Here is an 18,077-nt window from a genome sequence, read left to right on the forward strand (position 1 = left end):
AATCAGGTTTAGTGGTTTTGCATTGACAATTCTGATTAGATTTAGCGGTCTGTTGTTGAGGAATCAATGCTGATAATTGTTATTCAATTGTTGTCTGTTGCTGCTACTTAATCACAGTCGCTAACAGAAAAGCATATGCTTTGATTTAATAAGAGTAGTGTAATTGGTTTATGTGAGATGTCTTTTCAGTTAGTGTCCATTGAGTATGATGGAATGATCATTATATTAAGAGAATATGTAGATTGACAGGAGATAGGCAATATGAATGAGAATACAGCTATAGTCCGAGATATCCAGGAAAAAATCGACCGCATTGTGTCGGATGCGCCAAAGCTATTTCAGCGGTTAGATGTTGTCATGGCGTCAACCGCTGTATTCGACTTGTTTTCTCAACACGGTTCAGTCCTTAGACATCTTCGCCCTCTGTGTGTTAACCTTCCATGCCCAATTTCTGCCTCGATAATGGGTGGGATTGTCACAGATCGTAAGTTCCAGTCAATCTTTTATATATAGTATAAAGGTTTAGAGCCTACTGCTACTTTACATTTCCTGATTATTGGTACGTCTTTTGTTTTGAGTTACTGCAGGATCCGTAACGCTGAAACGAGAAGAACTTCATAATCGACGGGAGAAGTAGTTGAATTCTTTGAAAGGTCGGAATGTCTTGGCTTGGAATGCGAGTGTTTGATATCTCTGTTTCGCCGTGGGAAGATAGTGATATCTTGCGGAGAAGGACACCACGAGCCCCTAAGAATCTTTGATGTGTATTGTGACCATCTAGAAGCGCTACATGAAGAGCGACTAAGAGAAGAAATGCTCCAAAAACTTGATTCCTCATCTTCCTCTATTGATAGTTATCATGGTTGATATTTTGTAGCTTATATCTTTGTGGAGGTCTCTTAAATGGCATCGTAGTTAGCCCCGCACTTGTTATAAGTTATAGGGTTATAATCGATTAACGTTAGAAAGTTCGTGGCCTATTTTGATGTAATCGGATAGCTTCGTAATAGTGGGTGTCCCGACTAGGAGTTTGGTCTACGATGTGTTTTGATTGATTGAGCAACACACTGCGTGTTTGTAAACTTTGGTTGACAATGTATATATATGTAATATTTTGCTCAATGCTTTTCACCGAGTTGTTTAGTTGTGATAATAATCTGTTGCTCGAAGTACTATATTTTTTCAAAGCAAGTGTTGCAAACATAATTGAATCTAAAATAGTGAGCATTCCATATCTACAAGGGCCCTACTTACACCATTTTCATAATCCTTAGAATTTTCACAACCAAATTGGTACTTGGTTACTAAGTAACTTGGAAGTCTCAGTTCCAGGATTTCTTCACTTTCTCAATTGAGAAATTAAATGATTTGGTTCATGAACAGTAAATATAGTAAGGCTATGAAACCACTTTACACATGGCTTCTCCCTACACTCTAAATTTGCATACTAACTTGGTACTTACTCAAAACTTTAGATAAGATATCTCAAAGAATCCCATATTTTATGCTATGTAAACTACTTTTATAGTACTACACTTTTATAGGGGTATTGTTGAGACAATGACTATAATTTACATATATACATACTTATTATTGGCTTATTTGCTATATATGGTTTTATCAAAAGTGGTGATATTATTCTGTTGTTTACTAAAACACAATTAACTCTTCTTCACTGCACGGTTGATGGCTTATCATCAACAACAATTTCACATGCCTAATCCAAAGGTATATATTTTGCTTAAACATTTGACAAATTGTATGCTTTGATTTATTTAGTTACATGCTTACCCTCCTCACTATGGTGTTTAGCTCTGTGTCTAATTATGCTATGTAACTCTATGTTCCATTTTTTTATACGCTCTCATTTATTTTCCATAGCGGTCTTGAGTTAAGTACAGTAGGTTAGATTAGACTGACACACTGGTTTTCAAATTTGTTTGACCTCAGTATTGTTAAATCTTGGTCGACAATCTTTGTTGCATGAAGTGTTTAGATCAGGGCATGTTTCAAATTTAGTTGTTTATCTTTATTACTGATTAAGATTACTATCCCGATAAGTTTGGTCAAGTTGCACCAACTCATGTGTGCTTTCAATCAAGTATTAAAAGAACACATTTAACTTTCATGGAGTTTAAAATACTTGGTTCAAATTACTTCAGTTAGAATTATGCAAAGACACTTCAGGGTACACTCTATCAAATACAGTTGTGTTAAGTTCAAATCAAGTTAAGTTTGTTAAAAGTGAAATTGAAATTGTCTCCTAGGTCTCTTCTAAATAGTTTAGGCATATATATAAGTGACTCGGCTCTTAAATGATATCGTCTTATGTAGCATTGGCTGCATGCACTGTTCGAAAGTTTGAATCTAGAATGTGTATTGTGTCCGTGCTCCATTCATTTTCAGCGTTCATGATATAAGTGTTTGAGTCCGAATTATCGCTTTGATCGAATCTGTAGATGTGTAAGCTTGTTTAGATGTGATAAGAGTTAAGCGTGTGTGAGTGATTGTACGGGTTTAATTTGTACAGGTGTTCCCTGCGACGGTTAATCGGATAACTGTACCTTTCCATCCACTGCTGAAACAAATAGCTGTTGTGCTGCACTTTCCTGAGCCTGCTTACCATATTCTGGACCTGTCTAAGAATAGTGCATATGTGGCAGTTAAAACGAATATAATGAAGTCACCTACTGTGATTTTAACTCTAACATATGTAGGTGGCGCGCTAATACGATAGAGGAGTCTGCGAGGTTTTGCGAAGAAGGTTTGTTCGTAATCTAATTAAGAAGTGGGGAGTCCTTGTTGAAGACTTTAACTTTTGATCGATACAGTGCTCTGGAGCGCTGCAGTGGCCTTTACAAGCTTAAGCGCTATGAATTAGAAGATCTTATCAAAGGAAAAAGCAGGGGTGCTTTAGAGGAGAATATGCCTGGTAGTCCTGCGAATGTAACTCATGTTTTATTAGACTATATGCCTCTTCTCAGGAAAATTTTCAAGGCTATTGCAATTCAGTGTACACCGTTGGATACTGTCAAGCACTGCACTGGTCGTTACACGTCTTGGATAATAGTCCAGCCTCAGCTTAATAATGCATCCAAGGAGGTTTTTGTTGGGCCAACTTGTGACACCCTTGTGAATGCAAAAAGCTATTTGGCTAAGAAAATCGTACAGTATCTTATACCTGCATACAATCTTGAGATTGTTGACGCAAATTATGGAACCCGTGAATCTAAATTAGGAACTTTGTTATGTGGTCTTGAACTGGAAAGCTGCTTTGCGATAAGAGCAAGGATGAATGGGGTCCTTAATGAACCAACATTCTCAAACCTACTTATTGAGCAAGATGAAATGTCATTTGAAAATGAAACAGCTCATATTCCTCAGATTACTCTAGCACCTGTCAAACCAGAACCTCTGCGACGTAGCCGTCTGGCTAGCCCCAGCAATGTTATTGTGTGTCAAGCTGGTCGTAACCCTGTTTAATATAAGGCTCCACTACAACAAGGGTCTACCAGCAAACGCACCAGGAATGTCTAGAATATTTTCGCTCCTAGATGCACAGGTGCTATGTTATGTTTTCTAAATAAAAGGTCCGTTTTTAGGGTAGTCGTCAGTTAGCTGTAATATTGTGACCCTGCTGCGCTGCCTCGTGTATTGTGTTTGCTTGTTAGCAGCGGTCATTCTTGTTTTGTTGTGTTCTGCCTGTGTCTGGGGAGGTTGTATTTTGCTTAGTATGTATCCTTTTAATTTAGGGTTATTTAATAAGAATACTCCAAACTATTATGGTGTTTCTCAAAATACTCCAAACTATCATTTAACTAGGAATATACTCAACTAATATACCCTTCCCATCGACTAGAATGGGTGGAAGGGCTACCTGTTCGACCGGTTTTTTTTGTTTTGGTTTTAAAAATACCCCTCTTCTTCTTCTAGCCGTAATACACCATTTTATACTCTTGCTTCTCCTAAATTGATTTTTGCAAAGTTCTTAACATCAAAACACCTTCTGGGCTTCATTGTCATCCATTATCAAATACTATTTGTAGATCCAAAGTATGAAATTGTTCAAATTTTAAACAAATGATATATACCCACAATTAATTGAGGTTCATACAAATTGTCCAGCAACATTTTTGCGTAACTTGTCTAGCAACATAGATACATTTTTGCCAAGCCAATCATTCATACAAATTTGAAATTGTTCATGAGGAGACTCGCAATTAATCGCCTCGCCTAAGGAGTCAATCTGGGATTCACCATTGATTGTAAAAATCATCTGCCTTTAGATTGCTGGATTTCAATGGAAATACTCACTCCAATGGAATATTTGAGACCATTAGGTTGTCTTAATTTTGGTAATAATTAGTTAAATTTGAGCGCTTTTGTTGATTTTTTGAACTGTGATGGTTGTTTCGGGTTAGCGAGTGGTGGTAGTTTCGGTTGTGCTAGAGATGGGATAATCTACGAGGATGATGTGTAATCTATTGAAGGGGATGAGGGTATGGATTATGGGACTAATTTGAGTTAAATTGAGGATTAGGATTTTGAGATAAATAAGAGGTAAATAAATTATAGGGAGGAGATATAACAATGGAGGTTTTACTGTGTAATTGGAAAAGGAAGGAGATGAAGCTTAGTATAAGAAGGCAAGTGAGATCCGCGCGTTAAGTGTTACCTGCTACTCCAAGTTAAAAACGGGACAATTCTATTAAAAGAAGAGAAGTATAATAGTTAAGTATATTCCTAGTTAAATGATAGTTTAGAGTATTTTGAGAAGAACCATAATAGTTTGGAGTATTCCTATTAAATATCCCTTTTAATTATGGACTTTGCTTGCTTATGTTTACTTGTAATTAATGTTCTAAGCACTTGTTCTTTCTTACTCACTTTAGTAATATGTTATGTTCATGGGGACTACTATCACTATGTCATGCTTTTGTCCATGATGTGTAGTCGTTTGATAATCAGTGCTTTCAAATTTAAATGGCATTAGGTCTGATCTTTCTGCTTGTTGATTACATGTATTATTAATCGAATGTATTAATGTAGAGTACCCATGTTGCCTCTGATGGACTGTTACACATGCTTAACACTACTTTCAGAGTTACAGTGTCAATTCGTCTTCTCAGATTCACCGTTGTTTTCGTATGCTTGCTCTTTGACGACCAAACAGATCCTTAATATACGCTTTCATTTATGTCAGTCTTTACCCGCTGTCTGGAAATCTAAGCTTAAGGATTATTTTAGCAGATTGCTTTTATCAGACAACGAATAAGCAAGCATCTCATCTTGTGTTTATCAGGCTTAATAGGAAAAAAAACATTATGAATGCTGAAATTTTACTTAAGATCACTACGTAAACAAGCGTATTTGTATCCAATAATACCTACAAATCCTTATTAATATAGACTAAGATTAAACAACTTGCAAGATTGTCTAGATGAACTAATCTGTACTATGCAACCAGCTACTCATTCAGCACATGCGTCCATACTTATAATTTGATTAGACAATGGGCAATAACCAACCAACAAAGTACATATCAATCCCACCAAATCTGAAATCAACCAAAAAAAAAGGCGCCAATATAACTAACTTATTCTTATACTCATAATTTACTAACTATACTTACACCTTTGCACATATTTTCTGCAACTATGTCACCTTATCTCATCATAAGTTGAGCTTTGTGGGGCTTGCAATATTATTTTACTATAAAAAAGAATTGTTTAATAACCCTACTACATGTACTACATTTTTCTGTATATAACAACATATGTGCATTTTCAATTACACACAATCACTAATATCGATCTTTTTCTCTCAATGCTCGATATACTTCATTCTCGCTCTTCTATAACAAGCAACCAGTTTTGAAGGTGCTTTCTTGCTCATTCACTACGCTTTATCATTGACAATTCTGTTAGTAGTTATATGAAAAGTAGATTGAACCCGACTTTTTATTTCGGCATTTGTACTTATTAGTTAAATTTGCATGCAATTATTTCTTGCAAATTAATTTAACATGCTTTGTCTTACTGATCAAATAGTTATATGTTAAGGTATATAATCTCAGTTTTTTAGTTTGTATGGAATGGAGTATAATTTAAATTAAATAGCTCAGAATTATTGTGACATTTAATCACTGATTGTTTAGTGGTTCTTAAAAGAGGTCTCAGTATGCAATAATTTGAAGGGCTCTTGCTAAATTGGAAATTGGGTATATTAATATGTTTGTTGTCATAGCTGTTCTATTTGCTGCTCTCTTTTGGTTCATCAATTGTCGCGTCTTCTTTCGATATTGGTAGATTTTAATAGATAATTCAAAGTTTTACTTCTTAGTGCTTTAAAACATTAAGGTGAATCTTGACAGTCTAAGCTCCAGACAACCTTAGATAGTTCTGAATTATGTAGTATAAGCTAAAATAGCTTGTTCAGCTGTAATTGTAGACTACTGAAGTCTAGAGTTATTTGAACAAGCTAATGTTGAAAAACCATTTTTCAAAGTTCTGTATATTTAGACCACAGGAATTCTGCAAATTCCTAATGGTTGAAGTTACAGTGCTGATCTGTTGTGCTATTTGTGCAGTGCACACACAGTGCCACTGTAAGCCTGTATTTCCTGAGCATTCATGGAATCCTATTTAATGGACTGACCCTACCAGCTAATGCTGATCATTATTTGCCCTTCTATATAGGAAACATTGCTTGGAGACGATGGCTACATCAGCCATACAGATCGCAATTCCTTTTCAGCCTTTGCTAACACGAATCACTGACTGTCTTCAATTCCCAAACCCTACATATACTGTACTGGGCTTAGAAAAAAACACCGTCTCTGTAACTGTCACGCCTGATTATGTGGTTGATGAACTTATTTATATAGGAGGCCCTTCAGCTACTCTAGAGGAGTCATATGAAAAAGCTGCAAGAACAGCTATCTCTGATCTTATAGATAAGTTTGACATCTACATTGCAGACTTTACGGCTGCTAAAAAACAAGAGTATAATAGATGTGCCAATTTGTGGCGCTTGAAGCATGTAGAAATAGACCGCTTAGGAAAGGGCCTACCTAAAATATGTTTAGATGAGGAGTTTGAATTCTATGAGATATCTCATTTACATTCTGTGACCATTGACATGGTGTCTGTTCTTATGGTAATCATCAGTAAGCTTCCTATTCACAGCCCCTCTTTATATACCATAGAACATAATCCTTCAGCTTTCACTACATGGACAACTATAGATCATTATGGTGAAAGTCACCCACATGCCTCTTTCTTTAGCGATGTTGCTGCGACAGCACTTGCATCACAACAAGAAGTTGCTCACAAGGTCATAGAGTACTTAATACCTATTTACAATATCGACATCATTGATGCAAACTATGCTCCTGATGAAGTTAAGTTTGCTGCAATGGTATGCAATTATGTCAAGAAAAAATTCCATACTTTAGAAAAAAAACTTTGCGAGGTGCAGCAGGGTCTTCTTAATAGTGTTGTGCTGATTGACAATGATTGTACTACTCCTAAAGGTGAGCTGCACACAATCCATGACCTGAAATCTCCGCCTCCACCTCCTCAGAAACGAAAGATAAGCGTAGCTTCATCCATCACTGTTGCTGAGCTACAAAACAAGAATAAGAAAGCTTTTATAATTCCTGCAGATTCTATTGATAGGCTCTTTAGAAAATCCTAAGTTCGTGTGATGACAGCATGGTTCTCCACTTATGCTCTTTTGCTTACTTGCAACCACACTTCTAGACTGATGGCGTTGCTTGTAATTTTCTTATCAAAAAACTGGGCGTAGTTGCTTTTGCTTTTTATAAGCCATGTATTATATGCGTAGTTGCTTTTGCTTTTTATTTTGTGAGAACTGGGCAGTAACACTTAGTTACTATAATAATGTCCATGTTAGCTATGTTTCTTGTCAGTAGCGCTACTTGTTCTATAGCTAGCCTGTATTTTATAAAGCAAGGTGTATTGTAAGTTCTTTAGCAGACATTAGAAGATGTCATTATGTTTTCAATTTCTGCAGTCAAAATATATGTCTGTACTGTAATCCTCAGCTACTTACAGCTATCTTAAGTAATTTGTAATGCAGTTGAATATTTATCAAGTATTTCCTAAGATTTGACAGCCCTCAATTAGTTTTAAAAGTTGCGGGTTTGTTCTAAATTAGCCTGTAAAACTACGCCTTCGGAATTGCCGTGTCTATAGTACAATTATAGATTAAATACGCTCGTTAATAATTTATAACTTTTGATTATTTTCGGTACTACGGTGCTCTGACAATAGTTTGTTCCTCCGAATCAAAGTGACATTCCTTCAGTGGAAATAGTTCAGCGTAAGATTGGTTCTATCCACACCTAATTATTAGGTTATTGATCATTTACGCTCACAGCATATTAGATACTTTTTTTCCTGTGCGTATTCTTGCCTTGTATATTACAAGAGCAGTCCCCATTGATGTACTACTTATTAAGCAATAAAACTAACCATTTAGCATGCAAAAAATTGCAGAGGACAAAGGGCTTGCATTTTTACATATGCTCTGTATATTAATTAGATGAGTAAGTGAACAAGTCAAGTTACACTTTTCACAATTAGTTTGATAATGATGTTTATAGCTTATTTACCTTGAGTTTATGTGATGTTTCATGCTTATTTGCAGATGATGACTTCCCATACTACCCAAGTACATCTGCAACTAGCCGGACAAAGAGAAAATGTAGGACACAAGGCCAATCTCTAGCTGCTGTTCCAAAGTAATGCTCTAACCACACATTAGTTTGTATTATAAGATTATATCATTAAGACATGAATTAAAGCTTTATCTCTAAACATTAGGCGCCGTCAAAGCAGAAGTGGTCCAGGAGATCCAAAAAAAATACGCACACAGCCTATAACACCAAAACAAAGAAGGTATATTTTTTATCGGTTGTAGTTTAACTATTGTCCTATATGCATATATAAGTATTTAGCTTTTTACTTCATGTTACAACTTTGCAAAGTGCATTTTTTCTTGCTATGATTGGGCAACCGCTTCCAGGGAAACCTCTCCAACTACCGGTTGTCTAGTCATGTACAAAGTGTCTAGCAAAGAGAATTGCTTCGAGTCCCGTACATTTTGTTGCGGAGATGGAACAATAGTGCTACCATCCAACAGCTATCCTGTAGCATTGTCCAGATTATACACGTCTCCGGCACTCCACTTTGTCTACTCATTTCGGGAAATATGCACGCCTCTACAATAACTTATTTGCTTTCAGCTCAATTGGAGGTAAAACTTACGCAGATACACAACAAGGAATCTATGTGTTTAAGCTACATGGTCAGATCTACCACAACGTTCCAGATCTTGTGCCAACGGACGGAAATCCAAAGTATTTGCAATTATACTTTTATGATGGTCAACATGAAGTCGCTAATCGCTCCGGGTGCTTTTCGGACCTAGATCGAATGTGATTGACATATCGATGAATATAACACAATCAAACCCATATGCACGTTTCTTCCGATCATTAAAGAATATTAACGAATCGACAATACACGATACGTATTCGAAAAATCCTACAAGAGACCAACGTGTAAGCAATGTACCTACGCCTCGATGAAGTTCTTGTCATCCGGGTGATGATACGACATTAGGTGAAACCAGTGGACCCCATATCTTAGTAATTGGGCGATCGCAAGCCTCTCATAGAATTATGCACTACTATGGTTGTTATGACCCGCTTCGCAAGACCCTCTTCTTTTCCCATGTGGAGAGTGTGGTTGGCACCAAGGTTTGAAAAAGCGTATTATCCAAGCAGATACAGCATCAACAAGTCATAGTAGTATGACCCTTGCTCCTATTACAAATACAGCGTCATCCAGCCAAGGTGAAATGCCCCTACCTTCCACATTTGAAAACGCTGAAGGATTACTAAATGCAGAAGAACAAAGTAAGCATTGATTTTACTGCTCCATTAAGTCATGGCCTCACCCCTATGCACGACCACCTAACTCAATCATAAATCCTTCTTGCAGGAAGTTCACAGAGACCAGGCTCACAAGAACGCAATGTGTCTTGCCGAGAGTACTATCGCTACAAGTCGCAGAACAGGCCGGGGAACATCTTTATTATTGAAGTGGGAGATGTTTCTGAGAATATGTGGTTGATATGTACGTGAAATTAGAAAACACTCGCTTGGACTATTTCCGAAACAACCAAGATACTATAAGGTTTGAATTGTATTAGGGTTTACTTGACACAATAGATGCAGGTGAGCAGTGCGCAACTAACGTTGGTAGACGAGTTATCCTTCCAGCAACTTATATTGGAGGACCTAGGGATATGAAAAGGAGGTATCTTAATGCAATGGCTCTTTGTACAGACAGCGCTATGGGAAACCAGATTTTTTTATCATTGTTACTCGCAATGCAGTGGCCTGAAATAAAAAGAGAGCTAGCTCCGGAGAAGAAGCTCGAATCGTCCGGATATAGTAGCTAGAGTGTTTCGTGCAAAGTTGCTAGCATTGAAGAAAAAGCTGGTTGAAGATAAGATCTTTGGAGAAGTTGCTGCATTTGTGTATGTAGTTGAATTTCAAAAAAGGGGCCTTCCACATGCACATATACTGCTAATAATGAAGCCTGGTAGTAGGATGAACTGTACTAGCGACTTTGATAAGTTTGTTAGTGCTGAGATCCCGCCAGTGACTAATGTAAGCCTGCGCACGGCTGTGCTAAAGCATATGATGCATGGGCCTTGTGGCCACCTAGACCCTGAGCGTCAATGCATGCAGCACAAAAGTAGCAAAGGCCGATGCAAGTATGCGTATCCGAAGCAATTTGCAGATTCAACAACTAATATTTCAGATGGATATCCTGTCTACAGGCGGCGTAAGACAGAAGATAGTGCTAAGATAAGGGGTGAGCAACTCGACAACCGTTGGGTTATTCCATATAACCCATACCTCCTTGACCTGTTCGATTGTCACTTAAATGTCGAAGTATGCTCCACCATACAAGCAGTTAAATATTTATATAAGTATGTCTACAAAGGTCACGATAAGATATCGTTCAATATAGCAGCAGGAGATGCAGTACAAGTAGTTGATGAAATTCAGCAGTACCAGTCTGGACGCTGGGTTTCCTCAATAGAAGCAATGTGGCAGATTTATGGGTTTGATCTGTTCGAGATCCATCCACCAGTCATGCCACTTCCAATACATCTTCCAAGCATGCAGACAATACAATTAAGGCCTCATGAAAACCTAACTCGGGTAGTTTCCAATGAAAAGCGGATCAGGACACCATTAACTGAATTCTTCAAGATTAACAACGATAATGAACACAAAACAACTGAAAGGTACTTATATAGCCAATTTACTGAGCACTATAGATGGGATAAGACAATACGGACTTGGTTCAAAAGAAGAAATAAACTACTTGTAATAGCTAGGCTTGTGTTTGTTTCGCCATCAGAAGGAGAACGGTATTTCTTGAGATTGCTACTTAATCATGTTAAATCTCCCAAATCTTTTGAAGATCTTAAAACAGTCAATGGTCATTGTTGCTCAACTTACCAAGAAGTCGCATTAGAACTCGGGTTAATTGAAGAAGATAATATGGTTGATTTGTGCCTTGTTTGAAGCATGTAATGTACTGAGATGCCTTCGCTCTACGACGTCTGTTTGCAATCTGTTCTCATTTTTGCCACCAAAAGATCCTGTCAACCTGTGGGATAAGTACTACACTGCACTATCTGAAGACTTTAGAAGAGATCACCCAAACGATGCATACACTGTAAGAGTTCTTACGGTTCAGAAGTTTGAACAGCATCTAGAAGCAATGGGCAAATGTCTACGCACATTTGGACTCGCGCACTTGAGCGAAACCCAGGATATTGTGCTCCGCAGAACCCGAGATATAATTGATGCACTTAATGCACCTATACCAAAAGAGTGTGTAAAATGTCGCAGTTCATTGAATCCAGAACAACAACAAGTTTTCGATACCATAGTTGAACATGTTAGGGAGAACAAGCCTGGTGCCTTTTTTGTGGATGGTCCTGGTGGTACTGGTAAAACGTACTTATACAATGCTTTGTACGCTGAAGTCCGGTTACTTGGTAAGATTGTATTACCTACTGCGACTTCTGGTATAGCTGCAGCAAACATACCTTCTGGGCGAACCACACATTCCAGTTCCAGATTTAAAATTGCTTTAGATTTGGATGTCCCATTGACCTGCGCAGTGCCAAAGCAAGGGAGCCTTGCTGCGTTAATACAAGCAACCAGCTTAATTATATGGGATGAAGCTTCAATGGCAAGGAAGGAAACTTGATTGAAGCCGTGGACCACTTACTACGTGATCTATGTGACCCAGATTTGGTGTTTGGTGGAAAATTAATTGTGTTCGGAGGTGACTTTCGCCAAGTGCTTCCAGTAGTCCCTCATAGATCGTTAAGAGAAGTGGTGAACTCTAGCATGGTCTCCTCTGCAATCTGGTCTCAACTGAACAAATATCGCTTAACCGTTAATGTTCGAGCCAAAGATGATCCAGAGTTTTCCAGATTTCTTTTGGCTCTTGGTAATGGTGAGCTTCAAATCGAAGAAAGCGCTCGATTGAAGCGCCTCCTGGGATTGTAGTAGAAACACGCGAAGATGAAGAAGAGTTGATAACTACGATTCTTTGATATTGCATACCTTAATCGATGTTAACGCATTGGGTACTGATATATTTATCAAACGATCAATACTGACGCCCATGAATGAAGATGTTGGTGCTATTAATACACTTCTTATAAATAGATTCCCAGGAGAAGCTGTCACATATAGAGGCTACGATTCAATGCTGACTGATAACTGCAACATTTATCCAGTTGAATTTATAAATACACTTTGTCCAGGAGGCATGAGTCCTTATGAATTAATTTCGAAAGAAAATTGTCCAGTCATTCTCGCTCGTAAATCTTCTTCCATCTTCTGGTCTCTGCAATGGAACTAGGTTAATTTGCAAAAGATTTACGCCTAATCTAATAGAATGCATGATAGCTTCTGGACATTACAGTGGTGACCATGTGTTTATCCCACGTATTAAAATGCAGCCATCGCTTTCGATAATTTCCCATTTCGGGCCCAACGTAATCAGTTCCCTTTGAAGTTGAGTTTTGCAATGACCATCAATAAACCACAGGGGCAGACATTGGACCAAGTTGCTATCTACCTTCCAAGACCCTGTTTTTCTCATGGACAGTTGTATGTCGGTCTTTCACGAGCTAGAACATCGACAAAGTAATGATTGTTTCGCATCAACAGATCATGCTTCATCACAACAATCCGTGAAAAACATTGTTTCTTATGATGTTTTGAGGCTTGCAGGCATCATCTAAGTAACCTCACAAAGGAAGTGTTCCTGCAAAGTCAGCGTACTTTTTTTGGCACCTAACTAGGACAATATATTGTCTAGATTTTGAAGACACAACTGCAAGGGTGACTCTGCTTATCGAGATGAGTCACACACCTGCGAAATCAACCTCTATTCCCATTAGTACAACCATGCTACTTAGCCCACCATTGTGCTTAACAAAGCATATGAGCCAATGGTTGGCTATATTGTATCAAGGAATGTAATGCACTTTTGACTGCAGGAGCTTATGAATCATGTAATATAAGGACTGTTTAACAGAAATGAATTATAAAGCTTCTAGCAACCTTTTCTTGTTTTGAACACAAAAAAAAAACTACTTGATCATTAGATAATACTTTTGTACAATATAGAATATTTCTCAATTATGTTAAATGAATCAATTTTCCATAAACCATACATACACAGACACACACACACCCTTTCCTAAAGCCAATTTTCACACAATTATTTCTAGATAAACTTCTCCAATAGCCAATTGTCAATATTAGACAAGTCATCTTATAATCAAGAAAGTAATAAAAATCTCTTGTATAAATAAATAACTATAACTATAAATATACTATACTATAGTACTCCTACAACCTACTAATAATAATATAATATTATACTTCTTCTAATACTCACAACGATCACCTAACTACCCATTACTCTAACTATAACGAAACAGTGTACTATCTTATTGGCATGTGCTAAGAAATCAGTCTAGCCTAAGAAACATAGTCTTCTACTGCACTCCACCTCCCTTCTTTTCCTCTTTTCCCTCACTGCCTTTCATTCACTTGCTTTTCTAATTCTATGTCAGTCATTGCTCACCTCTTCCACATGTTTGAGTAACTACTTTGCTACTTATAGTACCACCACTTTCTAATTCCTACTTCCAGTTACAGTTCTCAAAGAAATAAGAAAACAACTTTCAGTATGCACTTCTAATCTCAGATACACTCATCCTTTCACTCTATATTACATTATTTCAATTTGTTGTCTTCTTGAATTATTATTTACATGATTATCATTGTCATCTACAACTGAATCAGGTCTTTATTATCATAGCTACTTTCAAGTACATACATACTATGAAGCATAAAATAGTCATGCTTCTATATTAGAAAAGTGAAGACTACAAAATCAGGAAAACTTGCTAGAAAAAAAAATCACCTTAACAATCATAACTTATTTGGTTAATTTGGTCATATGTGTTCACATAGAAAAGCTGTATTCATATGTCAATTTAGAAATAATGTGATGCGGTTTTGAATTAACCTGTTTATTCAAATTATCTACAAAACTACATCCAATTTACAGTTCAAAAGTTTCCAATTTCAGTCTACATATTCTTCATTGAATAGTCTGCATTTCAGAACCCAGATACTAAATCTGATGTTCAAAATACATAGAAATCAATATGAAAATTATTTGATTATTCTGTGGTCTCTCTTAACAGAATGAAGCCGCAACCAGTGTACCTGGATGAACTAACAAACATCACTAAGGACTACAAGGTCAAGGTGAAAGTAATTGAAAAGAGACGCCCAAAGACATCTCCTTCAAAGGTGGTCTACCAGGGCTTCGTCGTCCAAGATGATAAGGCAAGCCCAATATTCATATAAATCTTTGTCTAAAATAAATTGTGAATGTAGATTATAATTTATCATATTTGATCTTATTTTAGGAATCTATATATAGAGTAGTTGATGAATTAGTGCATTTACTAATTAATTATCATTTAGTATATTTTATGACGCTCTGCTCATATATACATATATTCGTTCATGAAACATTTCAATTTAGCTGCAACCATTAGTGCATAAATGGAAAGGATGTGCTTCAATGATCATTTTGGCTGTGACGTTTGGTAAGCTTAGTATAACATAGTGAACTTGAAATGCTAAAAGACTTGTTTCAGATGAAACCTTTAAATACATCTCCTGTTCTTCTTGAATCAAGAATAACATTGTCTTCTACTACAAGTAGTTTTATTAAACCCTAAACTCTACTTGCCTAAGTACATCACAACTAAGCACTGCACATTTCTTTTTAAACATTGTTCTCTTTGTACATGAACAAATCACTTGAAAGCTACTTTGCTAACAAGTGAAATATAGTCAGTACCACGCGATAAGATTTGTTGTGTGTATAATAACAATGAATATACAGACAAATCTAAATAGTATGTGTAATTAGGTTTCTTGATCGTGTCTTAGGATTAATCTATTTAATAAACCGTAACTAACAAACATAGTACTGTTAACAGGGATCTACGATGCGTGGGGCTCTTTTTGCTGACCAAGTCGATCAATATGAAGATGCATTCAAGCACAACAGACTGTATGAGATAACCAACACTCCAATATCTCCTCTGAAGCCAGAGTATAAGTTTAACCCCACAGATGTTGATTTCCAGATGAACTTTGGAAAGCGAACTATTGTCCTACCAGTTGATATTGATGATGGCACCAATACCATAGACTATAGACCCATTTCTCATCTGCCCAGAGCAACTGATTACACTGAGATGTTTGGTATGATTAAGTGATTAGCTATATCATCTTTTTGACTACTTTGTTGTACTACAGGAAAACTGTACTCCATCATACCATTACCATGTTTCTTATATATTGCAGATATAGTTGGTGTGGTTCTCTTTGTAGAAGAACATTCTCGTAAAGTTACAACAAACAAGAACCGTGAAACAAATGTTCGTGAGATTGTGCTCACTGACCACAGGTAAATCATAGTCATAGTTTACAGATTAGTTAGTGCTAAAATACTAAACAACAAATATTGTATATGAAACTAATAACATCAATTTAAATGGAACAACCTACGCAGTACTCCGCAGCCACTATCAATCTCAGTTTGGGATGACCTGGCAGAAGATGATTGCACAATGCTGATTCCAGAACCTGGCAAATTTAGGATCGTGGGACTCACAGCTCTCAGAGTATCTAATCACAAAGGTCAGATACATTTACTTAGTTGCAATTCTAAACATACGCACTAAATGTAGTAACTGGCAATTAATAACTATACCTTACCATTTACAGGTTTCTCAATGACCACTTCTAGCTCAACAGCCATCATACATTCACCTGTTGGCGAGAAAGCAGAAGCGCTGAAAACCTGGTACTCTCTGAACTCAGTAGTCCTAATTCAAACACTACGAACACGACCTTTTCTACATGCTATTTCAGATGCTAATGTTATTCACTTTTACAGGATGGCAAGCCATCACACATCCTTGACACAACTTCAGTCTAGGCTCTTTCATGTCAAGCTACCTATGCCAAATGAAAATACAACCAAAATTTCAGCTCTTCGTGCTAAGAAAGTAAACACAATTTACTGATGCACCTTCTAATATACCTACTACATATGCATTTACTAATCTGCATCATACTTCCAACAGGCAAAATCAGCTTTGCAAGATGAAAAACATTGGTTAGAAGTTACTATACCAGCTGCTGAACTACATAAAGTGCATGCATACATAGGATGTTCAAAATGTGCTAAAACTTCCAGCATGCCACCAGGGCGTCCATACACATGCAACAATTGCTCCGCGCCTGATTGTACCTCAGTGCCAAAGTACGTCTACTGCATCATTTTAGTACTACAATAACTTCAAATAAGTAAATATACATAATCCCTCTCTTACATATAGCATGGCTAATAATAGAACTCATTCAATAACCTATAATTAATAGCTAAAACACAAAGAAGGTACTAATGCTTAGACAACATCTATTTCAGAATCACATTCAATGCGAAATATCGATGGAACAGGGAACATTGCCAATGACCGCATTTACAGATCTTGAAAGATTGTTCAAAATGTCAGCAGCTGATATATTCCACATGAAGCACTCTGTAAGGCTTACAACATAAAATCTCAACTAATAAACTAGCACACACATATTAATAATTATTAACCTAATTTTCAGGACCATGAGGAAGCATTCTCAGCTGTACAAGAGTTACTCTGTACAACTCCTTTCAAAGTTCAAGTTGGCCCTTCTACATCCCTCTCAGTAAATAACATCTTGCAGTGGGTGGTGAAGCGGGTCGTTGTTAACGACGAAGATGACACTGTATCAAAAACTGAACCAGTGCAGGAGACAATCCCAGAATCACAAGTTATAGACGATTCTGAAGTTCGTGCAGCTGACAAGCAAATAGTTCCTGACCAATCTGCAACCAATGTCACTACTACTCCTGCAGAAGATGCACTTGAAATATCCTCGATCAGCCAAAGATCTCCAAAGACATTCTCGCACGACCAACGACGTCCAAAAAAAGGGGGACCAAAAAGAACACAGTCCTAAATCTGCGCACTTACCCGTGAAGCTATCAAGTATGGACTACAATAGCACATGCATAGTCGTAATAGTTAGTGGTCATGGCCTGTCATTTTGGTATTTTGTCAATCTACTGTTACTCTTGAACAATTCGCCGAGCTGCTAAGCTTGCTGCGTGTACTCTTTTATCTTAATCTTAGCTTTTGTGTGTAGTATAAACTATGGACCAGACAAATCAGCGTACTTATGAACAACTCAGTTCTGCCTTGTACTAAGGCTACTTAATCTACTATGATGATTATTAATCTTTCATAGGTTAATTGATCATTTGTTAGTTTATATATCTTCTTTTTAATTTCGTGCTTAT

The 18,077-nt window shown here is 37.0% G+C and overlaps 1 protein-coding gene across 1 annotated transcript; it reads left to right on the forward strand.

Annotated features, from left to right (window-relative positions):
- Positions 1-10,627: 10,627 nt before the first annotated feature.
- On the forward strand, positions 10,628-12,329 carry LOC141600781 (uncharacterized). The gene is made up of 2 exons (XM_074421031.1): positions 10,628-11,549; positions 11,638-12,329. The coding sequence occupies exons 1-2, from the start codon at positions 10,628-10,630 to the stop codon at positions 12,327-12,329; spliced, it is 1,614 nt and encodes a 537-aa protein (XP_074277132.1).
- The last annotated feature ends 5,748 nt before the right edge of the window (positions 12,330-18,077 follow it).

This window comes from Silene latifolia, chromosome 9 (assembly GCF_048544455.1).
Source record: "Silene latifolia isolate original U9 population chromosome 9, ASM4854445v1, whole genome shotgun sequence".
Lineage (NCBI taxonomy): Eukaryota > Viridiplantae > Streptophyta > Magnoliopsida > Caryophyllales > Caryophyllaceae > Silene > Silene latifolia.

What these genes read in the sequence shown, in the direction of transcription:
- LOC141600781 (XM_074421031.1), top strand. Translation starts at nt 10,628, where the DNA reads ATGAAGCCTGGTAGTAGGATGAACTGTACTAGCGACTTTGATAAGTTT. An exon ending in AGATCTTAAAACAGTCAATG is followed by an intron (nt 11,550 to 11,637) that starts GTCATTGTTGCT and finishes CCTTGTTTGAAG; the next exon opens with CATGTAATGTACTGAGATGC.